Genomic DNA, 26,937 nt, shown 5'->3' on the forward strand with positions numbered 1-26,937 from the left:
TGTGTGTGTGTGTGTGTGTAAACAAATTCACCCATGATACTGACTGAAGGGGCAGAGTTGGGGCTTGGCACCTCAGAGAAGAAGGCAGTTAGTGAGGTTCCTGCAGAGCAAACACTGCAGATTCTAGCCCTAGTTCAGCTCTGCTGAGTCCTGGAAGAGGGGCGGAAACTCTTAGGGCTTCTCAGAGGCGGGAACTATCCCCGACACCTTTGTCCCCTCCAGGATTGGTAGGTACCTTTGTCCCCTCCAGGACTAGTAGGTGTGCCTCTCCTGGAGGATTGCTCTGTCGTTACACAGCCCCCAGGAATTGGGCCTCAGTTTATCTCAGGGTCTCCGGCTTCCCCTTGGAGGAAGCCTTTGTCTCCACATCCCAACCACAGTTATCTTCAGAGAGGCGCAGGTACCTGAATGAGAACTCCAGGCAGGTGGTGTCCTCAACTTGAAACTAGAAGCCAGGAGTGAAGACTCAGTCTAGGTCTCTCTCGCCTCCTCATAACAAGAGGTTACTGAAGGGGGAAGTTGGCCACAGATTAGAGGACGAGTAATTGGGTTACTGGAGAGGTCTTGAGACACTGTTTCGCGTGGGTGGGTCTCAGTCATTACGTTTATCTAGTCTGGAAGGCCCTACAGGCCCCTCTCCACGTCCCTGGTTTTGCTCCAGCTGGGTAAAGTCACTGTATATTTGAAACAGAGAAAGGAACTCTTTGAAATTGACCCAAACACAGATTTTATTCAGCAAAGTGAAAGTTCCCAGGTTAAAGGGGATCCTTTGACAGCGGCCTGAGTTGGCGGCAGTGGGAACCAGGCGGGAGGCCTGTGCCTTTAAGGATCCAGGGGGCGGAGGGGCGGGGCAGGAAGCGGACTCCCAGGAGACGCCGCCACCGGCTAGGTCTTTTTTTGGGGAGGGGTGGGCCAGACCCTCCTAAGAGCTGCTGACCTTTCCGGGCGGCCCGTGGGCCCTACCTCTCCTGGTGGGAGGGGAAGAGGCCAGGGGACGACGGAGCGAACCCGGTCTAGGGGGCTCCTGGCTCCGCGTCCCGCCCACAAGGCTCAAGTTTGTTGACTTGGAGGGAGTAGCTGGGGCGGGGGCGGGTGCTAATAATACCCGTTCGTTCCGCCGCCGCGCTTTACAGTTTACACAGCTGTCACCTTCGTTACTCCTTAATTAATAATAAAAATAGCCGCCTTTCGGGAGCGCCCACTGGATGCCGGGCCCCGTGCCGAGAGCTTTACAAGCACAGTCCCGTGGACTCTGCCCTCAAAACGTTATCCCCATTTTACAGAGCCGGAAGGCGAGGCTCGGAGAGGCGCCGTGACCTGCCCGAGGTCAATCGGCCGGTCAGCAGCTCTGGGATCAAGGCGCTGGGCCCGGGCGAGGCGGGGCGCGCGGGTGCTACCCCCGGCTCCGCGGAGAGCCGCGGGGGCGGAGCGGCGGGCGGGGCGGAAGGCGAGGGGGGTGCGGCGGCGGAGGATGGCCATCTTAAGTGGCCGCTGAGAGTCCAGGGCCGCTTCCCCGGGGAAGGGGGCTTCGGAGCAGCCCAGGAGGTGGGAGTCTGAGTACGGCAGCCGAGGCTCTAGGGATAGGTCGGGAGCCCTGGGGGCTGAGGGAACTTTCTTCTGTGTGGGCAAAAGGAGGCCTGCTCTCTTGACTGCTGAACCCCTCAAGGCCCGGGCCTGCGGGTATGGGGGATGGTGCCAGGGAACTTGGCCGAGAGGGGGAAGGGCTCTGCCTGGGCTGAGAGGGGCTGGCAGGGACGGTGCTTGGGGATTCGAGGACACTGGAGCTCTTCTGGGGGTTTGTAGGGATCCCCCCACGGGATTTGGACCCAGTAGTTTGGGGGTTCAGGTCTAAGAGGGGATTTCAAGGGAGTTGGGGATGATGGAGAGAGGGGACGGCAGGAGGTTCATCATGGGATCCTTTGCAGATTTTGGTAACTCGATCCTACGAGTCTGTAGGGAGTCCGAATGGAAAGGATTTGAGGGTGGGATCAAACGTTTATGGGAGTTGAGGGGTTGTATAATTGCCAGTGTAGAAGGAAGGGGTCGGGATCCCGAAGTGTCGGGCGCAGGATGGGGGGGACTTGGGCTTCGATGCGGGGGTTAGGAGCTGGATCGCCTCTGGTGATGGCGGGGCAGGATCATGTGGGGTTTGAGAGGCCCTGGGACTTGGGGGGTCCTGGGTCCTGTGGGATGCAGAGGGCAACTTCCCCATGGGGAAGAGGGTGGGGGCAGGGGCGGGTCGAGCCTCGGGCCGAGCGGTGGGGGTGGGGGCCGGCCGCTCGGCACGGCGCTCCGCTCCTGCCCCTCCCCCGCCGCCTCTGAACAAACTTTTCTTTCTCTTCAAGTTGAGGCCGGCGCTGCTGGCGGCGTCGGCTGCGCGGCAAACCCGGCGGCAAGCGCGGCGGAACGCGGAGCTCCGATCTCCGGGTCGGCCTCGCCGGCGGATCCTTAGCCCCGGGACCCGGGCCCGGTCCCAGCCTCAGCCCCGAGCGTCCCGGGGCGGATGGCGCGGGACGGTGGGCGCGGGCGGCGCTGAGCCCTGCGCGGGCCATGGCCTCCGCGTGCGGAGCGCCGGGCCCGGGGGGCGCTGGGCCGGGGGCCGCTTTGGGCAGCCCGGCCCCCGCCTGGTACCACCGCGACCTGAGCCGCGCCGCCGCCGAGGAGCTGCTGGCCCGGGCAGGCCGCGATGGCAGCTTCCTGGTCCGAGACAGCGAGAGCGTGGCGGGAGCCTTTGCTCTCTGCGTCCTGTGAGTGGGGCCGGGGCTCCGAGCGGGCGGGGGCACGGCCCGGGCTTCCTTGAGTGTTGTGGGGGTAGGGCCTGGGACCGTGGGACGCCAGCGCCCCCCAGAGTGAGGACCTTGGCTTTCTGCCGGACTTAATGAAGGATGCTGGGAGCACTTCCTTCCTGCTGTGTGTCTGGGGGCAGAGTATGTGGGGTCCTGCTGCCCCGGGTGGCTGTAATTGGGGAAAATGCAGAGTCTCTGGTAGACCGGGTCAGGCATCCTCCAGGCAGGCGTGAGGGTGTACATTCCAAGGTTGTGTGCATTTGTGTTTATGAAGGGATCAGGTATCTGACTCAGAGCCGGGGCCAGAGGAACTGATGGCCTGTGTGGGGGGATGCCCAGCAGCTTCCTTATGGGGACTTTCTGAATCCCAGGACTGAGACTGGGGCCTGCCTGGATATGTATGACTGGTCTGGGGGGCAGGGTAGTGTGGAGGAGAAGGGGAGGGGAGGCTGTATGGGGCCTTGTCATTATTTCATGAATCAGTGAGTGAGTGTGTCTGCTCTAGCTCTGGGAATGCGGCTGCCCTAGGCCTGAGCTGTGGGTGCTGAGTGTGGGGCTAGATTTGGCAGCTCTCCGAGTGGGCCTGGTTTTGTGCTTCTACCCATCAGCCATGTGTGGCGGTGGTGTTGGGTGGGTTTGCACTTTCGGTTTTGGAATCTTCCTGAGCTGCAGCCCCCCCCAACCCAGATCAGCCACTGGGTGGGCTCCTGTAGGCCTCTGGAGTGGGAGGTAGTGAGTGGGAAGCTGTGATGCTGCTTTGTTTAACTCTAGTTATGTTGCTCAGCTCCGTGAGCTCTCCCAAGTCCCTATCCTTGTCTCTTTCCCCTCTGTTCTCCTCACATCTTGGGGGTACACTGGCCTAGGCCAGGGGTTTTCACTTGGGCTTGATTTTACCCCTCCGGACAGTTGGCAGAGATATTTTTGATTGTCGCAACTGGTATCGTGCTACCTGCTTCTAGTGCGCAGAAGCCAGGGATGCTGTTCGACAGCACACAGGACCGTCCCTCACAACAGAAGAATGCGGTCCATAATGTTCGTGGTGCTGAGGTTGAGAAACCCTGGCCTAGGCAGTGGACCTGAAGAGGAAGGGGCTTATGTCCCTTAAGTTTCAGCTTATGTCCCACGTCTGAGGCCCAAGAGGGGAGACTGACGAGGGACAGCCTGGGCAGATGAATATCTTAAGAGTCCTGCATACCAGCCCCCTAATTAGGGAGGGGAGGAAGGCAGGTGCTAGGTCAGCTGTTGAGTGGGAGGGGGACAGCTGGGCCTGTGTCTGGACGGGGAGCATTATTGTCCCAGGAGGGAAAAATTCTGGCTCCATTACCAGGGAGGGGCTGGGTAGGGTGGGGGTCTGTCTGTGTGTGGGAGCTTCAGCTTTACCAGCTGTCTCCGGTTACTCCCTGCATCTCAGGAGCCTAGAGGTGGGTGATCAGAAACAAACTTGCTTACCTGTACATGACACCTATGTGTACAGGGGAAACAAAGACACACCCCTGCCCCTGGAGTCACAGGCAATCTGACAAGCAGGCCAGGATACAGGTCCTGGTCTCTGTCCTGACTAAATGCTAGCTGGGCCTCTTCCTTTGTGGCCTTAGGCAAATCACTTTTCTTCCTTGAGCCTCAGTTTCCTTTTCTGGAGAATGGGGATGATAATAATAATATCTTCCTTAAAGTGTGAGGATTAAATGAGATTATGTCTGTAGGACATTGAGTACCTGGCTTGTCACAGAGATCGGACGCAGTTAATGGGATGCTATTATTGTTATAAACACAGACCCACAGTCCACAAACCAATACACCCAGTCACACACAGATACCCACACAGTTTGTGCCAGTGGTCAGGAGAGTCCCCAAAAGGAGAGTTTTCCTGAGAGGAGAGGGTGGCCCTGTGTCCAGGGTATAGGGTCTCCTCAAGTAGACGTTTGATCCTCTCTAGTGCCAGTACCCACCTACTGCCCGACACAGGGTCCAGGTGACTCCCTTGGGCAAGCCTGCCTGGAGGCGTGGCTGTAGAAATCCTCCACCCCCACCGAGCGCGGGCTGTACCATTTGGACCAGGCTCAGCTGTCACCTGCTCAGCTGTTGCTGCCATCTGTCAGCACCCCTCGTGCCCCTCCTCTGCTTGGGGCTCCTAGAGGCCCAGGTCCCCCACCGGGGGCCCCCATGTGTCCTCCCAATTTCCTGGTGTCTGAGGAAGGGAAAGGAAAGCCCTAGGGTGGTATCCCGACATCCGCTCAGCAAGACTGCTTCAGACACACCTGACTCCAGCAGAACCATACAACCAGCGTAAACACAGGCAGCAGACACATTTGTGATAGCACGTCACCCATGCATGCAGACGAGTTACCCAGGCGTCTGAGAACTCTTACTCTGGCGGGGGGCCCAGACTAGTACCACAGCCCAGAGGGTCTGTTTAGACAGCTGTGGAAGCCACAAAAGAGCTGCCTGTTGCTTCCCCGGGCTTGCAGTGGGTGTGGAGCATATGTAGGTCTGGGGTGGGGTCCGGTCATTCCTGCTCTGCTTAGCACCAGCAGGATAGAGTGGACAGGCCCCATCATTAACCCTGTGCAGCCTGGGTAGACAGTTTCAAGGAAACCTAGCCAAGGGGCCCCGGGGGCTGGGCCCGCTGGTTGGCAGGAGGAACGGATGCCTTGGGACTTAGATGCCATCCTGGGGGAGACAGATTTGGACCCCCTGCTTTGCCATCAGGTATCAGAAGCATGTGCACACATACCGAATTCTACCTGACGGAGAAGATTTCCTGGCTGTGCAGGTAGGAGCTTGGACCCTGACCCCGTCCTTGATTCTAGCCTAAGGTTGGGGACCAGGTGACTGACTCTTCTTCCACTCTTCCCGGCCTGCAGACCTCACAGGGTGTGCCAGTGCGACGCTTCCAGACCCTGGGGGAGCTCATCAGCCTGTATGCCCAGCCCAACCAGGGTCTGGTGTGTGCCCTGCTGCTGCCTGTGGAGCGGGAGCGAGAGCCGGACCCGCCGGACGACCGTGACGCCTCAGGTGCTGCCTGGGTGCCATGTACCTTCCCTGCCCCTCACCGGACGTCCCCCGTGACTTCCCACCCCATCTTCTCAACCTGCCTCCTCTGAAGCCCCCTGCCACTCTTCTGGTGCCTGGGCCATTTATTCCCTTCCATGGAACTCCCTGACAGCCATGGTACCCACCCCCACCCCCCACTTCACGGAGAGCAGGAGGCTCATACCGCTGCCTCCTGGCCCCTGTCCACAGATGGGGAGGACGAGAAGCCCCCACTGCCCCCGCGCTCTGGCTCTACCAGCATTTCTGCCCCCATGGGGCCCAGCAGCCCCCCAGCAGCCCCTGAGACCCCCACAACTCCAGCTGCTGAGAGGTGAGACCCCCCAATCCCTCCTGAGCAGGCAGTCCTTGTCTTTTCTGAGAACCATGTCCTCAACAAAGGTGGGAAGACCTTTAAGGCACCCCCTCCCCGACCCCCAGGAGGCAGACACCCTGGTCTGTTGCACTCTCATTGCCACTTGTACCATCTCCTCTAGGGAGGGGGTGGGGTGCTAGGACAGTATCAGCGGGCCTCCACTGACCTCTTACCCCTCCCCCAAGTGCTCCCAATGGACTGAGCACTGTCTCCCATGAGTACCTGAAAGGCAGCTACGGGCTGGACCTGGAGGCCGTGCGGGGCGGAGCCAGCAACCTGCCACACCTCACCCGCACCCTCGCCACCTCATGCCGGAGGCTGCACAGGTACCTGGGGCACCCAATGCCATGCGCCCCACCCTTACCTCATAGCTGTCCTCTCCCGCTCCCTTGCTACACAGATGCCCTGACCTTTGACCTCTGGCTCAGTACAGAGAGCCTGCTGTTGCCTCCTGACTCTTCCTCACCTGAACCCTTGTATCCTCATGGGGGCAGCTGAAACTCCTACACACTCAGCCCCTTTTCCCTGTACCTGGGTCAGAGTGAGGAGTTCTGACCTAGTGTCTCCATAGTGAGGTGGACAAGGTCCTGTCAGGTCTGGAGATCCTGTCCAAGGTGTTTGACCAGCAGAGCTCACCCATGGTGACCCGCCTTTTGCAGCAGCAGGTGGGACTGTGGAGAGAGCTCTGGGGGTGGGTTTGTGTTCCGGGACTGGGCGGGGGGGCTCCTGCTAGGTGGTCTCATGGACAAACCTCATTCGTTCTCCCTGCAGAACCCACCACAGACCGGGGAGCAGGAATTAGAGAGCCTGGTGCTGAAGCTGTCAGTGCTAAAGGACTTCCTGTCAGGCATCCAGAAGAAGGTGCCCTGACTCCTGATCTCTGACCCCTGATCCCCTCACCTGGCCACTTGCCTTGTCTTGATCTGAACCCTGAATCTGTAGTTCAGCACTGACACCAACATCAGCGGTGGCCCTCCCTGCCCCTGCCCTCAGCAAGGCTCCTGACCTGGCCCTGCCCTTGCCCCCTCCAGGCCCTGAAGGCCCTGCAGGACATGAGTTCCACAGCCCCCCCAGCCCCACTGCAGCCATCCACACGTAAGGCCAAGACCATCCCTGTGCAGGCCTTTGAGGTACATAGCGGGGGGTGGGGGGACATTCCAGGGCAGAGAGCCGGTGGAGGTGAAGAGGGTGTTACCTGCTCCCCAGGTCTTTTCAGCAGCACCCCCACTTCCTTGCCTGCAGGTGAAGCTGGATGTGACCCTGGGTGACCTGACCAAGATCGGGAAGTCACAGAAGTTCACGCTGAGTGTGGACGTGGAGGGTGGGCGGCTGGTGCTGTTGAGGAGACAGCGGGACTCGCAGGAGGACTGGACAACCTTCACGCATGACCGCAGTGAGCCAGGGCCCAACCCAGGTTGGGCAGCAGGGTGGGCCCCCTGGGTCTGTGGGCACAGGGTGGTGTGACCCATTCTCCATCCCCTAGTCCGCCAGCTCATTAAGTCCCAGCGGGTCCAGAACAAGCTGGGCGTCGTGTTTGAGAAGGAGAAGGACCGGACGCAGCGGAAGGACTTCATCTTCGTCAGCGCCCGGGTGAGCAGCACATGGGCCTGGCCGCCGGGGGCCGCAGGGGTCCCTGCCAGATGGGAGGGAAAAGATGATGGGGTGGAGAGTATGTGTGCTGAGAGTGGGCGGCCCGAGGGTGGGCTGATAATCATTCAGTGAACATTTACTGAGCACTTGCTGTATGCTTGAGGAGTGGGGGTGTGGTGGTGAGCCAGAGGTGTGTCCCTGTCCTTGAAAGACCGGCCACCTAGCAGGGTAGGCCCGTGGAAGGGGACTTCCTGGCTGCCCACCTGTGCCTGACTGACCGCTGTCCCCTGCAGAAGCGTGAAGCCTTCTGCCAGCTCCTGCAGCTCATGAAGAACAAGCACTCCAAGCAGGACGAGCCCGACATGATCTCCATCTTCATAGGCACCTGGAACATGGGTCAGGCCTGCGGAGGGACTGGGGTGGGAGAGAGGAAGGGCTCCAGGCAGGGGCCTGACTGCCCCGTTCCCTCCACCTCCAGGAAGTGTGCCGCCTCCGAAAAATGTGACATCTTGGTTCACATCGAAGGGTCTGGGGAAGACCCTGGATGAGGTCACGGTGACCATACCCCATGACATCTATGTTTTTGGGACCCAGGAGAACTCGGTGGGCGACCGCGAGTGGCTGGACCTGCTCCGCGGGGGCCTCAAGGAGCTCACGGATCTGGATTACCGCCCGGTGAGGGGGTGTTGTCGTGTCCAGCTCCTTTCCCCACACACTGGCTGGCTCCCCCCAGCTTGACTGGCTCTCCTTCTGGTCCCTGGGAATATCCTTTAGGAAGTCTACCCTGAGTCCTTTATGCTGTGGGAAGGCCGCTCTTTCTGGTCCCTCAGGAAAAGGTGTGGCAGGCCTTCTTACCTTGTGATTTCCAGAACCGTCTATAGTGTGGGCTGGGCAGGGTGAGGGTGAGGGAGGTGGGGACAGTGGCCCAGCCTGGGGCAGGGGTGACCCTGCACCCTCTCCCCAGATTGCTATGCAGTCTCTGTGGAACATCAAGGTGGCCGTGCTGGTCAAGCCAGAGCACGAGAACCGCATCAGCCATGTCAGTACGTCCAGCGTGAAGACCGGCATTGCCAACACCCTGGGTGAGGAGAGAGGGTGGGGTCCCTCTGGCTACTCTTCCTGCTTCCTTTCCAGCCAGGGTCCAGGGTCTCCTATCTATAGAACTCTTTGAACTTTGCAAAGCATGTTCATATTCTAAATCTCTTCCAGCCCTACCAGGAGGCATGGCCAGGATAATTATCTCCATTTCATAGATGATAAAACTCGAGCCCAGAGTGGTCAAGTGACCTGTCCCAGGTCGCACAGGCTAGCACGTGATAGAGCCTGGCACCAGCATAGTGCCCAGGTCTCCCTGTTTGCAGTCCAGTGTGCTACCTCAGGATAGATTGTGCTCAGTATCTACAAAGCCTTGCCCCTTCACCACCGGGGTCCCTGTGATCTCCAGGGACTCTGCTCTCACGTGCAGACAGACTCAGACCATCCAGATGGGGCTGCAAGTGCCCGGTGTGGACCCCAGAGAAGGCGTGGTTGTGTATGCAGGGAACTGCCTGCCTTATGTTGTGGGGGTCGGGAGGATCTTTCCACTGCTGCTTCAACGGGTGGGGGGTAAAGTTGGGAGCCCACCGAGGGTGACCCAGACATTCTTCTGTTGCCCTGACAGGAAACAAGGGGGCCGTGGGTGTCTCCTTCATGTTCAATGGCACCTCATTTGGCTTTGTGAATTGTCACCTCACCTCAGGAAATGAGAAGACTGCCCGGTGAGGGGGTGCCTTCCCAGTCATCTCTTTAGCCTTATCCTCTGTTCCTGAGACCTATTGCCTCTCCCGTATTCTAGTCCACGACCCTCCTACATCCCTGTCCCCCAAGGCCTCCTTCCTTACCTCAACTCAGGACCCCTCTGTCTATCCCTGATTTTGACCTTGTCCCCAGGGACCCTGATCCCTGCCCTGTCCCCAACCCCAGCCAGAGACTTCTTATCTACATGTCTGTGCCTGACATCTGACCCTGGAGCTCCCCCTACCCCTACCACAGGCGGAACCAGAACTACCTGGACATCCTGCGGCTACTCACGCTGGGCGATCGGCAGCTCAGCGCCTTTGACATATCTCTGCGCTTCACTCACCTCTTCTGGTTCGGGGACCTCAACTACCGCCTGGACATGGATATACAGGTGTGAGCAGGGCCCGTGGGTGGTAGGTAGGGAGGCTGGGCTGGGGCCTAACTGGGCTCTCACCTCTGGCTTGAGAGGGCAAGGCCCCAGCTTTTATGTGCCCTCTCCCCTCAGGAGATCCTGAACTACATCAGCAGGAAGGAGTTTGAGCCCCTGCTCAGGGTGGACCAGCTCAACTTGGAGCGGGAAAAGCACAAGGTCTTCCTTCGATTCAGTGAGTATGGGCGCGGTAGCGGCAGTCCCTGAGGGCCAGGGTCCTAGTAGGATCCCCGGGTCTTCAGGGCCCTGACCCCTCCATCCCTGCCTTTCCTAGGTGAGGAGGAGATCTCCTTCCCACCCACTTACCGCTATGAGCGGGGTTCCCGGGACACGTATGCCTGGCACAAGCAGAAGCCAACTGGGGTGAGTGAGGAGAATGGGTTAGGCCCAAGGAGACCCCCCAGGACTGTGGTGAATCAAGAGTGTGTGTGGGGTCAAGCCTCTGCACTTACCATTCCAGGCTTTATGGCCCCTTGAGGCCTTGGGGGTGATCCTGGGTGTTGGAGGTGGATGTTGGACCCAGTGTGGTAGGGGCATGGGCCTCAGCTGAGCAACCCCCAGCTGACCCCTGACCACACTGCTGACCCTGCCCCAGGTCCGGACCAACGTGCCTTCATGGTGTGACCGGATTCTCTGGAAATCCTATCCCGAGACCCACATCATCTGCAATTCCTATGGTCAGAGCCTCCCGGACAGGGTGATGGGCGATCCCGGGTGGTCCCTGACCTGACTCTGCCTTGGCTTTGGGAGTCAGGAGCAGAGAGTAAGGAGCTTTCCCCTGAGCCCCCATTCCTACTCCCCTCCCCCAGGTTGCACAGATGACATCGTCACCAGCGACCACTCCCCCGTGTTTGGGACGTTTGAGGTTGGAGTTACCTCTCAGTTCATCTCCAAGAAAGGTGGCTATTCTGGCTGTGCTGTGGGTGCGGCATCCATCTGGGTGGGTGCAGGTGCTAGCCTGGGGGGTGTGCATAGCTTTGAATATATCTGAGTGTGTGTGTGGGTGGGTGTGTAGGGGCGGGTACATACATGCATGTGCAGGAATGTGTCTGAATATGTGATGTGTAAAGCTGTCTGTGTTCCTGAGTCACCGTGAGAGGTATATGCCTGTTAGCAGGTGTGTGCGTATGGAGGTAATTGTGTACATGTTTCTGCCTGCCTGGGGCTCCTCATGTACCCGTGTGCCTAGTGGCATGGTGGATTGTTGGTGGGCCTATCCTGCAGGCACTCTGGTTCCCAGCCCCTTCTCAGATGGTCTCTGATTCTTGGGTTGTCTGTCTGTCCCAGCCTCAGGTCCAAGCTTTGGGGTCTCCCTGGGCTGCTTGGGATGGAGGAGGCCCCTCCTGGCCTTCCCTCCTGCTCTGCCAGGGCTCCAGATTCCCTGCCCCAGTGCTCAGTGTCTGTGTCCTGTTCCTTCTGCCACCCTCTCAGCCCTCCTGTCTGCATTCCTCCCTTTGCCCCTCAGGGCTCTCAAAGACCTCAGACCAGGCCTACATCGAATTTGAGAGCATTGAGGCCATTGTGAAGACGGCCAGCCGCACCAAGTTCTTCATCGAGTTCTACTCTACCTGTCTGGAGGGTCTGAGGCGGGGCCCAGGGCTGGGTGTGGGTCATTGGGGATGGGAGGCCTGAGGTGCCCAGAGTGGGCAGCCCCCTAGTTAGGGGGAAGGGAAGCTGAGAGGTGGCACTCAGTTGGGTGTCCCCTCCCCCACCAGAATATAAGAAGAGCTTTGAAAATGATGCCCAGAGCAGTGACAACATCAACTTCCTCAAGGTGCAGTGGTCCTCACGCCAGCTGCCCACGGTGAGGCTTGGGGGTGAGGGCACAGAGGGAAGTGCAGCCAGATGCCACCTGGAGCCTGCCTGGGAGGGTGGGAAGAGCCCACAGTGTGGGCTTGTGCGTGGAGTGGGCATGAGTGAGGACGACGGCATGTGCTTTACTTGCGGGGGGAGGGGGGTTTGGAGACCAAGTTGCAGTTCACTCATTCGTTCCATAGATACTTCTCAAGGCTTCACTAAACGTCAGATGCTGTGTTGGCAATTGTTGATGCAGAAAATCAGTTAGTTACAGGGCTCTTGAGTGCTCTGAAAGGCCCATGGAAATCTTTCCTTCAGGTGGACGGGAGTGAGCATGGACAAGCTTGAGGATGGGATGAGCCACAGTCATGGCAGGAAGTGGGGTGGGGGGTGCTTTATTCCTCACTGGGCCTCTCTGCTCCCAGCTCAACCCCATTCTGGCTGATATCGAGTACCTGCAAGACCAGCACCTCTTGCTCACAGTCAAGTCCATGGACGGCTACGAATCCTATGGTGAGGGCAGAGGGGGGCTGAGGGGCACAGAAAGCCGAGCAGGGCCCTAGGAAGGCTTGGCAATTTGCTGGTCTGTTCCATCTGCCCTTCAGGGGAGTGCGTGGTGGCGCTCAAGTCAATGATTGGCAGCACAGCCCAGCAGTTCCTGACCTTCCTGTCCCACCGCGGCGAGGAGACAGGCAACATCCGTGGCTCCATGAAGGTGCGGGTGCCCACAGAGCGCCTGGGCACCCGTGAGCGACTCTATGGTGGGGGCTCCATTGGGAGGGGTTTGGGGCATACAATGGGGCGGTGCGGGCAGGTCTAGGAGAGGAGGACCAGGGTTGCGGGGCGGGCGTTGGAATCCCTGGAACATTTGGCAGTTGTACAGCCAGGTCTGGGGGGTGGGCCTGCCCTAGGGAGTAGCTGGGAAGGGGCTAGCTAGCCCATGGGTGTCTATGAGGTGCAGGACCCCAGGTCCCTTCTAAGTCTCCTTTCCCTTCCCCTCACAGAGTGGATCAGCATTGATAAGGACGAGGCAGGAGCAAAGAGCAAAGCCCCCTCTGTGTCCCGAGGCAGCCAGGATCCCCGGTGAGCTGGGGCTCTGTGGGGAGTCACTTGAAGCGGTGCCTGGGGACTCGTGGCCAGCTCCTGCTTTATCTCCCTCCCCTGTGCACCCTGCAGGTCAGGGAGCCGCAAGCCAGCCTCCACAGAGGCCTCCTGCCCCCTGTCCAAGTTATTTGAAGAACCAGAGAAGCCACCACCAACTGGGAGGCCCCCAGCCCCGCCCCGAGCTGCTCCCCGGGAGGAGCCCTTGACTCCCAGGTGAGAGAAGGAAACTTGTCATTCCCATCCCTTATCCATCTTGATCCATCACTGTGCGTGGCTCTCAGGGTTGGCCTGGGGATCATCTGTTGCTTGGGTCTCTGTGGGGCCCTACACCCGTGGCCACTGGCCAGCCAGGCCTCCTGAAGGTGTGGTTCTCTGAGTCAAAGGGAGCACAGTCAGCCTCTCCTCTCACTTCTGTCTTAAAAAATAGACTTAGAAATGGTTTCTGCAACAGCTCTCTTAGATACTTAAGTTGAGCCTTCTGTTTGGAGAAGGCCTGTGTCTCAGCAGATTTCCCTGGGGCGTTCTGTGGAACACTGTCCTACAAGATGCCCCATTGGAAAACGCTTTGTTGTCAAATGAGTTTGGGAAATGGTTGTTACTAGATTCTTTTCTTAGATATTCCCAGTGCACAATAGTATCAGCAAAAGCTCTGAGCTTGTGGACAGGAAGGAAATCCTTTTTCAGCTGTGTTGAATATAGTTTCCCAAACTTAATGGGCCAGGAAACTTTTCCATGCAATAACTATTAATATCCTGGGGAACTACAGTTGACCCTTGAACATGGCAGGGGTTAGGGGTGTATAACTCATAGTCATCCCTCTGGATCCCCAGTTCCTGTGTATCTGAAGTTCCGCATGGATTCAGCAAATGTGGCTCATATATCGTGCAATACCATAGTAGTGAAAAAAACTGCATAGAGTTGGACCCCTGTAGTTCAAGCCCATGTTGTTTAAGGGTTAAGGTCAAGTATAGTGTTCCATGGATCATACTTTGGGAAAGTGAGGCTTGCTTTTTAATTATATCCAGTTGTCATTTGAACATAAAGACTCCTGGTGCATTTTCAGTCATCTTCAGCTGTTATCAGGCACCTTGGTTTTATCTTCAGCCTTGAATAAAACTAACCTGAATCTGTGAGTAAGATTCCTCAGTAGACTGGGCTCAGGTGCCTCCAGGGCTTTCCATATCTGGCTGGTCATTCTCATTGAAGGCTTTTATTGCCCTGCCTTCTGGCCTCTGTTTTCACCCATTTTACAGCTTTTACAGTTACAAAATCAAAAAAAGGTTGGAGACTCTTAGCGAGTGAGGCAAGGAAGATTGGGGGTTATCCAGTTGTCTCCCCAGTTTTAGAGATGAAGACACAAAGGGGCAGAGAGGGAAGGTAACGTGCCCACGGTCACATGCAAGTCTAGGGGTGGGGGCTTACATCTCCTGACTCCCCGCCCGGTGCTCCTTCCACCGCACCCACTGCCCTTCTCCCCTTGATTCTGGGCCCTGATTTTATTCTGCTCCCAAACCCAGGTTGAAGCCAGAGGGGGCTCCAGAGCTGGAAGGGGTGGTGGCCCCCCCACCCAAGAACAGCTTCAATAACCCTGCCTACTACGTCCTTGAAGGGGTGCCACACCAGCTGCTGCCCCCGGAGCCACCCTCACCTGCCAGGGCTCCTGTCCCACCTGCCACCAAGAACAAAGTGGCCATCACAGTGCCTGCCCCACAGCTTGGGCGCCATCGGCCTCCTCGTGCAGGAGAGGGGAGCTCATCAGATGAGGACTCTGGGGGCACACTGCCCCCTCCAGACTTTCCACCACCACCACTGCCGGATTCGGCCATCTTCCTGCCCCCTGGTCTAGATCCTCTGCCAGGGCCAGTGATCCGGGGACGCAGTGGGGGTGAGGCTCGTGGCCCACCACCTCCCAAGGCCCATCCAAGACCCCCGCTCCCGCCAGGCCCCTCACCCGCCAGCACTTTCCTGGGGGATGTAGCCAGTGGGGATGATCGCTCCTGCTCAGTGCTGCAGATGGCCAAGACACTGAGTGAGGTGGACTATGCTCCCGCCGGGCCTGGCCGAGCCATGCTCCTGCCAGGCCCCCTGGAGCTACAGCCGCCCCGTGGGCTGCCCTCGGACTACGGCCGGCCTCTCAGCTTCCCTCCGCCTCGCATCCGGGAGAGCATCCAGGAGGACCTGGCAGAAGAGGTGTGTGGGCCGGGGGTGGCTGTGTGCCTGCAGAGTGTGCCTGCCTGCGGTGGGGGCATCTCTTTACTTCACCACTCGGCACTCAGTGGTGTCCCCTGCCCTGAGCTGGGCACTGGGGAGCTGAAGGTCGCAGGAATCAGCCCCTTGCTATGCCTCTCTCCCCACCCCAGAGCAGGCGGGAGAATATGGCTGCCTGCAAGTCCTGTGTGTGCAGGCCCCCTCAGTGCTGCCTCTAACCTGCTCTGTTCCCTCAGGCTCCGTGCCCGCAGGTCGGGCGGGCTGGCGGGCTGGGTGAGGCAGGCATGGGAGCCTGGCTGAGGGCCATCGGCTTGGAACGCTATGAGGAGGGACTGGTGCACAATGGCTGGGACGACCTGGAGTTTCTCAGGTGGGGGCGGGGCTGGAAGTGGATGGGGTGGGACTGGCCTTGGGGGCGGAGCTAGGGGCTCTCTGGACCACCTGGCCCTTCTCCCAGCATCTCTTACCCTTACAGCGACATCACTGAAGAAGACCTGGAGGAAGCTGGGGTGCAGGACCCGGCTCACAAGCGCCTCCTTCTGGACACCCTGCAGCTCAGCAAGTGACCGCGGTGGCATTTTGAAGCTGCGAACTGAGCGCCAAACCCGCCCTTAAAGGCCCAGCCAGAGCCCTGAAGTTTAAGAGTTATAAGGGGTCGGGGCAGTACTTTTCTGCCTATTTATTGGGGACCTGTGTTCCCTACTGCCCAGTCATTTGCCCAATCATTGTCCTAATTAGGACATCCTACCCCTCACCTTTTAGAGCCAGGGCTGCGGAGGTCAGTTGCCATGGTTACCGAGGACCTCGGTTATTCTGGTGCTGTCCTCCTTTTCTGGGCCACTCCTCCAGCCCCAGGGAGGTCATGGGGTCCATATGGGTACGTCTTGGGTCCCCACTTTCACCGTTGTTCTTGCTACCCTCCACCCAGGCTGAACCACTGGTGGAGGGGCTCAGCTGGGACTTCTCCCAACCCCCTCTCAGGGGTGTCCGTCCGGAAATGAAGGAATAGCCCGAGAACCGGGCTGGGGTTTATTTAAGCTTTTCTGTGTGGGTTTAGGGAGGGCGGGCACTTTAATGTTATTAGGGCTGGTTTGGGTGGGGGCAAAGAATCTTGGCCACAAAGCGCCAGTTTGCTTAGTTTTGTCTCCTGGTCTATACCACCTGCACTGCAGCTGTGTGGCAGCTGGGGGTTCCTCGCTGGTCATAAGGGGAACTGGGCTCTTGCAGGCAGCCTATCCCCTTCGTGGGTACCGAAGGGTTCCAGTGTGATGTCAATAAATTAAGTTTTATTTGGATTGAGCAAAACTCACCTCAATAAATTACAAGTTTTTCAAAGAAAAGAACAGCAACAACAACAAAAAAGACAGGAAAGAGGAAGCCCCTCTGTCCCGATGCCCTGGCAGCTCTGCTCATCTCAGGGCCTCCCCTCTGTGCCAGACCGGCTGAGGATGGGTGGGGAGGAGTGAGGGAGAAAACCGAGGTGGGACCCTTTTCGCCACTCTTTATCCCAATGATGACCAGCCGAGGGGAGACCCAGCCAGCTGCAGAGGCAGGGGAGGAAGCCGGGCTGTTCCATTTGAGGATTCACCTTTGAGCACTGTTGGGGCAGGCATTGTTTGATCCCCTTTTCAAAGAGAGCCAGGGGGCTCTGAGCTCTCCTGGAGGGCATCCCAGTGAAAAGTACCCTCCCCCACCCCCACCCCCACGGTGCGGAATGGGGGTGGGTGAAGACGAGAGTAGCCCTGGCTTGGTCTCCGAAGCTGGGGAGGGCACACGGAGGGGTCAGACACAGTGGGAGTGGGGCCAGCAGGCAGACCTGGGATGGGAAGGGGCTGTCAGGCCCTGGAGGGGCAGGGGTAGGCAGGCCCGGAGCCTCTGGAGGCCAGCGGCTAGAAGAGATTGGTTTTCAGGGCGGGGCCGGGCTTCCGGTGGAAGGAGGACAGAACCCCCGAGAAGGGCCCGGGCCCAGGTTCCGCTGGCTGCCAGGCCTTAAGCAGCTCCGCTGCGCCCGCGCCTGGCCCGCCGCCCCCACCACCCGCCACGCCGGCCCACAACGGGCCCTTGAGCTGCTGTGGCCCCGGCCCAGGTCCGGGCCCGGAGCCCAGGGCGGCGGGCAGCGGGCTGGGGCTCAGGCGTGGGCTGGCCAGGCCGGGCGCGGGCGGCGGCGGCAGCGACGCGGTGCTGTCGGGCGTGGGGCTGCACGTGGACTCCTTGGAGTCGTCGTCCTCAGACGAGCAGCGCGCCTCACCCTTTTTGGCTCCCGCCGCGCCCGCCGCACCCTTGGCGCTGGCCGCACGCTCCTGTTTGCGGAACTTGGCCCGGCGGTTCTGGAACCAGACCTGCGGGCACAGGGACCGGTCAGCCCGGGACCGCCAGGTGCGAGTGAGACCTCCGTCCGGAAGGGGCCGGGTCACGATTACTGACAACCAGCCTTCCGAGTCTTGGCCCCTCGGCCCTCCACCACTGCTCGCTGCCCTCCTCATGGCTCGCCTCACTCTCCTGCTCCACTGGTCTCTTCCCCCAGGTCCTCAGCGTCTTCCCCTTAGGATCTGCCCACCCGCCGACCCCGCCGCCTCCCGGTGTTCTCTGCCTCCTGGGCCGGCCTCGGTTTTCGCTCTCCTCGTATCCCAAAGCCCTTGCCCCAGTTCCTCCCTACAAGAAGCCCGGGGCTGTAGAGAGCGGGTTAGGGCACTTGGGAAACCTTTTGTTCAGGGTCTTCAGTAAACGCGCTCCAGCTGAACATCTGAACTCAGATTTATAAGATCGACAAAAGTCTGTCCCGACCCAGCTCCTGCGCCTACCCTGAACCCCGGGCGTTCCAGGCTCATAGGTTTGGCTTTCCCCCTGTTTGGCCTCGTTTGGCCCCGAGGCCAACCTAGAGTTGACCCTCTACCCACTCGTCCTCCATCCTGGCTTCCCAAGCATCACTCTGCCGTGCTCAGCCCTACCCGGGAGACAAGGGGAAATCGTGACGCTGAATAGCTCCGTTCTGCCGAAGGCCTCAGGCCCCGTCTGCCCGCCGCCTGCCTCCCGGGGCTGCCGGTCGTCTCCTGCCCTGTCACCGCCAGCCCACGCCCTGGCTCCTGGCCCTAGCTCTCTGCCAGCAGGCTGCACCCGCCGGCTGCCCGAGTGAGGCCCCTCTGTCCCGCGGACCCCCAGGTGTCAGACACTAACTTCCCGCCCTGCTCCGCGCGCGCGCGCGCTCCCCGCACACATCCGCGAAAACACACCTGCACGCGAGCCTCCGTGAGGTCGATCTTGAGGGCCAGCTCCTCGCGCGTGTAAATGTCGGGGTAGTGAGTCTCGGCGAAGACGCGTTCCAGCTCCTTCAGCTGCGCGCTGGTGAACGTGGTGCGGATGCGCCGCTGCTTGCGCTTCTCGTGCAGGCCCGACGGCTCCGGAAAGAACTTGTAGGGCACTACAGATGTGTGCGGGAGGGGGGAATCAACGAGGGTGGGATGTGAGGAGCCGAGCCCGGCCCGCTGGGTTCTGCGCCTGAGGGATCGCTTACGGTCCCCTACCCCTGACCTGGCCCCTGGGCTTGGCCCTCTCAATCTCAGATCGCTTCACCACCGCTGGATAGAGCCGGCAGGGATGAAGGCGGACAGGGCGCGGGGAGACCTGAGACCCAACAGCTGCAGCTAGGGAACCAAAAATCTGATTCTCTGTCAAGACTCTTGACCTGTCGCTGCCCTCCGCAGCGTTCCTTCCACCTCCCACCAGTCTACCCACCCCTGCGACCCTCAATCGACCTGACTTCTGATCCTGTTCTATCCTTCCTAGCCTGCGCTGTCTGTGAGGTCTCGCCAACACCCTGTCTCTCCAATAACCAGTCTCATGGACTGCAGCTGGATAACTGAGACTCTCCTGCCTAGGTCTACCTTCAGCCCTGCCACGGACTCTCTGACATTTAAAAATTTGGCCATCTTCACCCTGCATCCTTCTTCTCCCCAGGCCTCATTTCCTCAGCCCCATTTCACATCCCATTCTCCTCCAGGTGTCCCCCTCTCCTCTTCCTCATCTCTCTCCATCCTCATCGATCCGTAACTTTCCCCTTCTGGACCATTCTTCTCTTTGTACCCATTGTGAAGGGTTATTTCTCCCCTCCCAGCTTCCTCCATCTTCTCTTTGCCCTTCTTCTTCCTCCCAGGCACCTCTTTCTACCAGCTCCTCCAAAAACCAGCCCCAACCCTACCCGTCACTCTTTCTGTGAAGTCTCCCATGTGCCCCTTCCATTTCCCATTGCTCCGCAGACAGCATTTCTGATACTACCTCCCCATTCTTGTCTCCAGCCCCTGTTTAGGTCTCCCCATTCTCCAGAGATCTCCATTATCAGTATCTTTGTCATGTCTCCCTAGTTCTCTATCTCCCTTAATCCTGTCTCCAGCACCTCATGCCTATCCCCATCTTCCTCATCTCTGTTTTCAGTCTTCCCGGGTCCCCATCTCCCATAATTCCTGTCCACATCATCTGGTATTTATTTCATCGCCCCAGCCCTGGGTCCCCATTTCTCCCAGGGACTCCGATCTTTCCATCTCTGCTTAATCTTTGTGTATCTGTCCCCATCTTCCTCATCTCAGACTTCCAGCTTTCTGGGGGCCCATCTCCCCGTTTTCTGTTTCTATCTCCACAGTCCCCATGTGCATATGACCCCAAGTACCCAATCTCCCTATCCCTGTTCCAGTTTGACTCCAGTTTCTCCCTGGTTTTCATTTCTCCAAGCTCAGGTCTCTCTCACTATCCCTCCCCATCACACCGGTCCCAATCTTCTACTGAGTCCTGTGGTCCCAGGAAGCAAGGAAATGAGATTGGGTGGGGCAGCTTTGACTCTAACTGGAGAGATGAGGGTGGCTAAGAGCCTTCATGAGGTTGAAGGTTCAGTTAGAGACTTGGATGAAGGAGGCTTGGGCATCTCATGGGGCTGCTTCTGGGTTCTGCAGGACTCTAGCTGGGAAAATCTCCAGGGGAATGGAGAAATGAAAGTGGCTTAATGACCTGAGCATCCTTTTCTTCTGGCCACAGAATGGGTTTCAGTGGTGCAAGAGGGTTTGGGCACATGTAGGATGGGTTCGAAACCAGGCAGTAGAGGCTTGATGGTGTTGGAGCTCTAGGAAGGCTCCCAGCTGGGCAGCTCATCTGCCGCCCAGGCCCATGCTGGAGCCGGGCATGAAGTGGGGTGGTGATGATAAGGATGGGCAGTCTGACTGGCCTGAGCCGGGAGCAATCTTCCAAGGATACAGGGTATGGAGAGGTTTGGTGGTCAATCGTTGCCTGTGGGCAGGGGAGGGCCTGGTGAAGAGTCTGGGGCTAGACCAGGGATCTATTTATTTCCTTGACCTGAAGAGCACAGGATAGGGATACAGCAGCGAGAAAGAGGAACAGGAAGGATGAGAGGGTGGGGCTCAACTCTGCCTAGGGAACCTCCTCTTACTCGAGAGGCTGTAGGTCCCGCGGGAAGTTGGAGGATCTGGCTAGGGCAGAGATTGTGGCGGCTGTGGGGGACCGTCGCAACCACTTGCCGAATGGGCAGGGGCTGGGGGTGCCGTAGGATCTGCAGGGAGGTTTGGACCAGGGCTGGGCTCACCTGCCGAGTAGGGCGCAGGCTGATGGTCCCGTAGAGCACCAAGCGCGCAGTTGGAGGAGCCGAGCGCGGGGCAGGGAGGCCCGGCCGCGGGGAAGGCGGGTCGCAGGGGACTGTACTGGAAGCCGCCGGGCTGGCTGCAGGCGCCGAAGTCGCCGTAGGCGGACGCCTCCATGGCCGCCACGCACGAGTCGTACGAATTGAGGTAGGAGTAGTCCATCGGCCCGGGGGGCGGGGGCGGGGACCGGGCCTGGCCGGGTCGGAGTCTGGGTCCCAGGCCGGATTGGGGTCAAGATGGGGTTTGGAGCGCCAGGCGCTGAGGACCCGAGGCCAGTTCTGAGCGCCCGCGAGACCGCCCGCCCCGTCGCGGCCGCGCTCCGCTTTGGTGCAACGCAAGTGCAGCCCAGCCCGGCCCGCGCGCCTTTTAACGCGCAGGACCCCGCGGAGGGGGCGGGGCGGGGCGAGCTCGTCGGGGCGGGGTCTGGACGGCCAAGACCCCGCCCCCAGTCTCCCCGACCCCCCACCCAAAGGGTAGCCGCCGCCTTCTTAGGGCTCGAGAGATGCAGGGCAGGCTGCCCAGGCCCCCATCCCTAGAGTCCCCATCCCGCCCCAGTCCGGACCAGACCTTCAGTGTATGCATCGTGCCAGGCCGTAGGGTCCCGACCCCTCTCCCTGGCCTCCCCACCTGCGGCCCCGCAGAAGGGAGGAGAAACAGGCCTGGCGGCGCTCGCTCTTGTTAAGAAGTTAATTCAATTCGTCCAGTTAACCGAGTTATTCTGATTCAGTCCCTCGGCCCCGCCCCCATCGAGGTCCTATCCCGGAGGGGACCACGGAGGCGGCTCAGGAGGGCGAATGGCGATAAGAACGAGAAAGAGATGGGACCTGGGATGGGGATAGAGGATGTGGATGAAGAGAGGAGACAGAGTCGGAGACAGGGAGAGAAAGGGACAGAAACAGTGATGGAGAAAGATGGAGAAAGGAATAAGAGATAAGGGTTCACAGAGACAAGGATGAGACATGGAGGAGAGAGCTAGATTTGGGGCGGGGGGAGCAGAAGGGAGACAAGAACAGAGGTGGCAACCAAGGTGAAACATGTAGAAGAGGAAGGTGAGGATGGAAGTGGGGACAAGGCAGAGAGACAGAGGAGACAAAGATAACAGAGAGACAGAGGGGGGATGGAGAAAGCGAGTGAGGCAGGCATGGAGACAGAAGCCACATGGACGAGACACAGTTGGAAACAAGGATTGCAATGGAGATCAAGAGAGAGATGAAACAAAACAGGGCCATGATAGTGAGACAGACACACAGAGACTGAGTCTTAGTGAGACAAGGCCAGGGACAGACACAGCGGAGGAACAGAAGCTAAGGGGTGGAGAGAAAGAGCCTTTGGAGAACTGAGACCCACCAGCTGGAGCGCCTGGCGGGCAGAAGGATTGCTGTGAAGGAGCCACCTGAAGCTACTGAGGGGGAGGGCTGCCTCTATCCTGGCCTGTCCTGAAGGCCACGAAGCCCTGCCCCGCACCTTCAAGGCCCAGCCTGCCCCTCCCCTCCCCCAGGTCCCATAGCTCAGTCCCTCCCCCTATTGCTGCTGGTGTGAACCTCTGGTTCCTAGCACCCTGGGCACAAAGTATGTGTGTATGTGGGTACGTGTGTGTGTTGAAGGTCAAGACCAGGCAGTAACCAAACAATCGTTTCACTCTCAGCTTCTACCCCCTCCTCCAGAGGCCATTTTCTTTTTCAGGAAAACCACCTAGATTCAGTCTGGACCTGGCCACAGTGTGCTCCACGGACTTAGCCCTTGGCCTCCATACTGTGGGGTCACAGGATACAGAATCCAGGAGAACAGAACAGAGAACTCTTCACCCCCTGCAGCTCACCTGAGGAGGATCTAGCAGCTTCCTCACCCAGCCCTAGCCTCCTGCTCCCAGTGTTGGCAGATCCTGCCCATGAAGAAGTGGAGACCCAGCAAGAAGGCAAGGAAGTGGCAGCCCTTCGGTACCGGCCAGAGTCCTAGGGGAATGAGAGAAGGGCTCCCTAGTTCCCTCCCCGCTAGCTTAGTTACACAGTGGGGAGCATGCCCACCCTCAGATCATTCTCACCCTCCCGGCCACTCATTCTTTAACACCTATCCCCCATTTCTGTAACTACTGCTTGTAGGGGGCTTGAGGTGTTTTCTCTAGTTACTTTTTAGGAGGTCTAAACTAAAACTCACTCAGAATGTTCTCTCTGCCCGTGTGGGAGGTGCACCTTGACCCAGGGAACCAAAGGATGTCAGAATTGGAAATCAGACAGTGCCACTGCTCTCTTCCTTAGAACTCCCGTGGCTCTCCACTGTCTTCAGGATCAAGTCCAAGCTCTCACTCTGGCCCACAAGGTCCTCCATGCCAGTGCTCCAGCCTGCTTCCCCCTCACCGTGGTTTTCTTTGCAGCCCTCACACATTGATCTTTTAGCTCAGAGTTGTTGTCTCCAGTTGGAATGTTCATTCCAGTCTCCTCTCCACCACATTCCCCTCCCAATCCCTTACCCTCACCCAAAAAAAAAAAAAAAAAAAAAAAGCCAAAACCTGGGAGACACTTTTTTGTCATTAGGTCTCAACTTAGATGTCACTGCTTCCCGGAAGCCTTCCCTGATACCCGTAGTACCTCCTTCTCTTGGTTACTCACCTTGGTGAAGCATTTGCAGCAAAGTGCAAGGTATAGGGCAGAACTGTGTCCTCATGTTGATCACCGTCTCTGGAGCCCTCCTGTCCACAGTGGCTAGCACATCACGGTACTATCGCAGGCCTTCCCATATCTGTTTGTTGAATGATTCGTGAAGGCAAGACTGAACTCTTTGTGTTGGGGAGTCCTGCCTTGTGTCCAGGAAAGGAATCCCATCCCGGACTCCCACTCCCCACTCTTTGGAAAGGGATCACCCTCCCTTCTTCATCCCCTCACTCCCCAAAGACAGGAAACTCCCTCCCTCTGGGCCAGCCTTCTGCCTGGGAGAAAGTCCTTCCTCATCTGAGGAATTTTCAAGGGGCCATATCCCTTCCACAAGGACAAAGTAGAAGCAAAGGGGCAACTGACGCGTGTGTGTAGGGACCAGCAGGGACGCGAGGCCCTGGTTCCATCTGTCTCCGTTTCCATGATCCATCCCTGTCTTGTCTACACTTTGGTCATGGAGCCATTAAGTTCCTTTTTCCCTCTAAACCGATTTAAGTTGGGCTTCTGACACAGCCAAGAGTTCGGACCAATATAATCCGTAAATGCTTGACACCTTTACAGGGAATCAAACAAATGGCTGTAGTGACTGGAAGTTTTGTGGTAACATGCCTGTTGCTGGCTCAGCTGGGCAGAAGCTGCCCTTCTCCTGACTCAGGACTCTGCAGTTGAAGGCTCCTGTCTCTGCGAGGAGCTGTTTGTGCTGAGGCTGGCCCTGACACTGAGGTGAAGTCCAAGAAAATGTTTGAACCCTGTCTGTTGTTGGGTTCAGGTGTTTCAGATGGTGTAGGTGGGGCAACTTTGGAGGCCAGGCTGCGTGTGTGTGAGATATGCTGAGAACTCAGCATAAAAGGAGACAGGTAGAATGAACTGGGCTCTGCAAGGGCCTCAGAACAGAGAGGCTAGTGGTTGTCATCTGATGTGGACACTGTTTCTAACTGAGACCCTCCTCCCACAAATGTGTGCACTCTTGGGGAAATAAAAATGCTCTGACATGGAACATTGTCTCGCTGAGCATGTCTTCACTTCCGTAGCTGATGATGGGTTCTGGGTCACTGGGTTCCAGCTCTGGCGCTGCCACTTTCAAGCTGGATGACAGGGAGAGTTACTCAGCCTCTCTGTGCCTTACCTTTCTCATCTGTAACCTGGTTTACTTTAATGATTAAGTGAATTAAAATATCTGAAGTGTGTGAATAGTGCCTGGCGCACAGTAACCATTGAATAAGTTAGCCACCACCACCACCACCCCTCTCTCTCTCACCAAGTGACTGAGGCCCGTGACTGATAGGCCCAGACCACAGTCTGGTTGAGCTCCTCTGATCTGTTACACCTGATACCGAGATATGTAATCCAGACACGGACCCCTGTCTCTGCACCACAGCATCACCTCTACCTTCAAGATTTCAGAAGATACCAGCACACTGCAGAGTTAGCCGGAATCCCTTAATTTTATGCCGGTGAGGAAACTGATGCCCAGCGAGGGGTCCTGGAGGAAAAGTGAAAACAGTGGGAGTGTGTTGTGATGGGGGATTCCTTCCACAGAGAGAGCGGTGTGCAAAAAGGAACCCGATGAGAGGGTGCAGTGGGGACTGACTTCTCTACTGCTCTGGTCCCAGCTCTGTGAGCCTGGACAGTGGAATTACCTTGAGAGCAGAGGAGAAAGGACTCATGCCCTGGAGAACTCTTTCTGCCTGTGGTCATTTGGAGAACTCCCAGGCTACTCCTGCAAGCCAGCACAGATCTTGACCTTCCGTCGAAGTCTGAGCAAGGCCCTTCGGGGCTCAGAGTGTGGGCAGCAGGCTGATCTCCGGATCCAGGGCACTCCTGCCAGTCCTCCTCTCCTCTAGGGGGAGAGCAAGGAGCACTGGCTCCTCCTGCCTTAGACACGCATCTCTCAGCCTCTGAAGCAATGCCGCAGTGTCATTGCTGAACAACTGTGACCGGAAGCCAAGCTTGATCAGACACCCATGTCTGCCTTCTAGTAAGGGATGGAGTTTATCTATTAGTGAAAAGTTAACACATTTTTGGTCTTGCTTAAGGACCTTAGAACTCCTTTCACTTGCATTTATCAGTATCAACTCCATCAGTAACCTTCTTCCAAATAGCTATTCTCTCCTGCTATAAATTCTGGTCCAGGGAAGGTTGGAGGCAAACATATTAACTGTATATTCCCAATCTGTCTATCAGGACCTGACCTATAGTCTTGAGAATTCCCTGGCAGTTCAGTGATTAGGACTCAGTACTTTAACAGCAATGGCCTGGGTTCTACCCCTAGTCGGGGAACTAAGATCCCACAAGCCAAGCAACGTGGCCAAAAAAACAAAAAACAAAAAACCCCAAAACAAAACTGCAGTTTCTTGTTCATCTCTCTGTAATGGGGACAACTCTCCCCTTGTTGACTATTTTTTTCCCCACTAGTACCATAGGCTCTCCAGTCTTCTATTAATTTCCATTTTTATTTGTAACTTCTAGCATTAGGCCTTTCCAGGGATCCTAAACACCCAAAATATTTAGCCTTCAGAGATCTCTGAAGAATGAGAGAACATCTTAACTCAGTTCTACAAATATTTCTCGAGTATCTGATCTATGATGGAAACAGGGGGCACTAGACATATGCAATGCCACCCCACTCCAATACTCTTGCCTGGAAAACCCCATGGACGGAGGAGCCTGGTAGGCTGCAGTCCACGGGGTCACTAGGAGTTGGACACGACTGAGTGACTTCATTTTCACTTTTCACTTTCATGCATTGGAGAAGGAAATGGCAACCCACTCCAGTGTTCTTGCCTGGAGAATCCCAGGGACGGGGGAGCCTCGTGGGCTGCCGTCTCTGGGGTCGCACAGAGTCGGACACGACTGAAGCGACTTAGCAGCAGCAGTGGCAGATACATGGAAATTAATCCTGGATGCTTTCTTTTTTTTCAGACAGACTTAAAAATGTTTTTTTTTTTTTACTTATTTGGTTGTGCCATGCAGCATGCAGGACCTTAGTTCCATGACCAGGGATCAAACTTGCGCCCCCTGCAGTGGAAGCGAGTCTTAACTACTGAACCATTAGGGAATCCCCTTAGATGCTTTCTTTAGGGATCTTCCGATTTGGCGGGCACAAAAGCACTTATTTATGGGGAGGTTTTCCTTAAAATGTCTTAGTTGTCTGGGCAAGAAAATGACACATAGAGGGTGAGGTGAGTTCGCTATTTTTTTTTAAAAAAAGGGTTTGATCTTACCAAACATGCCATACCTTGCCAAGCTTCTTCAAACTTTTGCACGTGGGAAGGGACCTGCCTGAGGGCTGCCATAGTGGTCATCTGTGGTGTGGCCAGCCCAGCACGGCTCTTCTCTTGGGAACTGTCTCCTCTTTCCACATGGCTACCCAGGGAACCGTTGTTCTTATACAATCCTACCCTCAGCCATAACTGGTCCCAGGTGTGGTTACCTGTTTGAAGATGGGTCAATAAAACCCTTTTTCATCATTTTTTCTTATTTGAATTGAGAAGTCATTCTCTTAAAAAATTTTTTTTTGCTTATTTATTTATTTTTGGTTGCACTGGGT

The 26,937-nt window shown here is 57.5% G+C and overlaps 2 protein-coding genes across 5 annotated transcripts; one reads left to right on the plus strand and one right to left on the minus strand.

Annotated features, from left to right (window-relative positions):
• The first annotated feature begins 1,196 nt into the window (after positions 1 to 1,196).
• INPPL1 (inositol polyphosphate phosphatase like 1) lies at positions 1,197 to 16,405 on the plus strand. 4 transcript variants are annotated; one of them, XM_086340605.1, is made up of 29 exons: positions 1,197 to 1,338; positions 2,346 to 2,747; positions 5,496 to 5,559; positions 5,651 to 5,801; positions 6,030 to 6,150; positions 6,378 to 6,518; positions 6,764 to 6,857; positions 6,964 to 7,053; positions 7,224 to 7,322; positions 7,435 to 7,585; positions 7,676 to 7,782; positions 8,076 to 8,178; positions 8,261 to 8,457; positions 8,747 to 8,864; positions 9,443 to 9,539; positions 9,814 to 9,952; positions 10,067 to 10,166; positions 10,266 to 10,354; positions 10,587 to 10,668; positions 10,801 to 10,890; positions 11,457 to 11,570; positions 11,707 to 11,795; positions 12,214 to 12,301; positions 12,394 to 12,549; positions 12,793 to 12,871; positions 12,965 to 13,105; positions 14,410 to 15,082; positions 15,337 to 15,470; positions 15,576 to 16,405. In XM_086340605.1, exons 2-29 carry the CDS (start codon positions 2,551 to 2,553, stop codon positions 15,664 to 15,666), a joined length of 3,795 nt encoding a protein of 1,264 aa, XP_086196731.1. In that variant the 5' UTR covers positions 1,197 to 1,338; positions 2,346 to 2,550; the 3' UTR covers positions 15,667 to 16,405. The 4 variants fall into 4 exon arrangements, 2 of the variants coding, with proteins under 2 accessions (XP_086196731.1, XP_086196730.1); XR_015142151.1 differs by lacking the exon at positions 1,197 to 1,338 and adding an exon at positions 1,409 to 1,545 and having other exon boundaries at positions 12,394 to 12,503; XM_086340604.1 differs by lacking the exon at positions 1,197 to 1,338 and adding an exon at positions 1,409 to 1,545.
• Positions 16,367 to 21,080, minus strand: PHOX2A (paired like homeobox 2A). Its single transcript, XM_086340606.1, has 3 exons — positions 20,685 to 21,080; positions 18,331 to 18,518; positions 16,367 to 17,439 (listed from the first exon to the last, which is right to left on the minus strand). Exons 1-3 carry the CDS (start codon positions 20,899 to 20,901, stop codon positions 16,990 to 16,992), a joined length of 855 nt encoding a protein of 284 aa, XP_086196732.1. The 5' UTR covers positions 20,902 to 21,080; the 3' UTR covers positions 16,367 to 16,989.
• Between the last annotated feature and the right edge of the window lie 5,857 nt (positions 21,081 to 26,937).

The sequence above is a fragment of the Bos grunniens genome, chromosome 15 (assembly GCF_055505025.1).
Source record: "Bos grunniens cultivar Pamir isolate PY7600 chromosome 15, Bosgru_T2T1.0, whole genome shotgun sequence".
Lineage (NCBI taxonomy): Eukaryota > Metazoa > Chordata > Mammalia > Artiodactyla > Bovidae > Bos > Bos grunniens.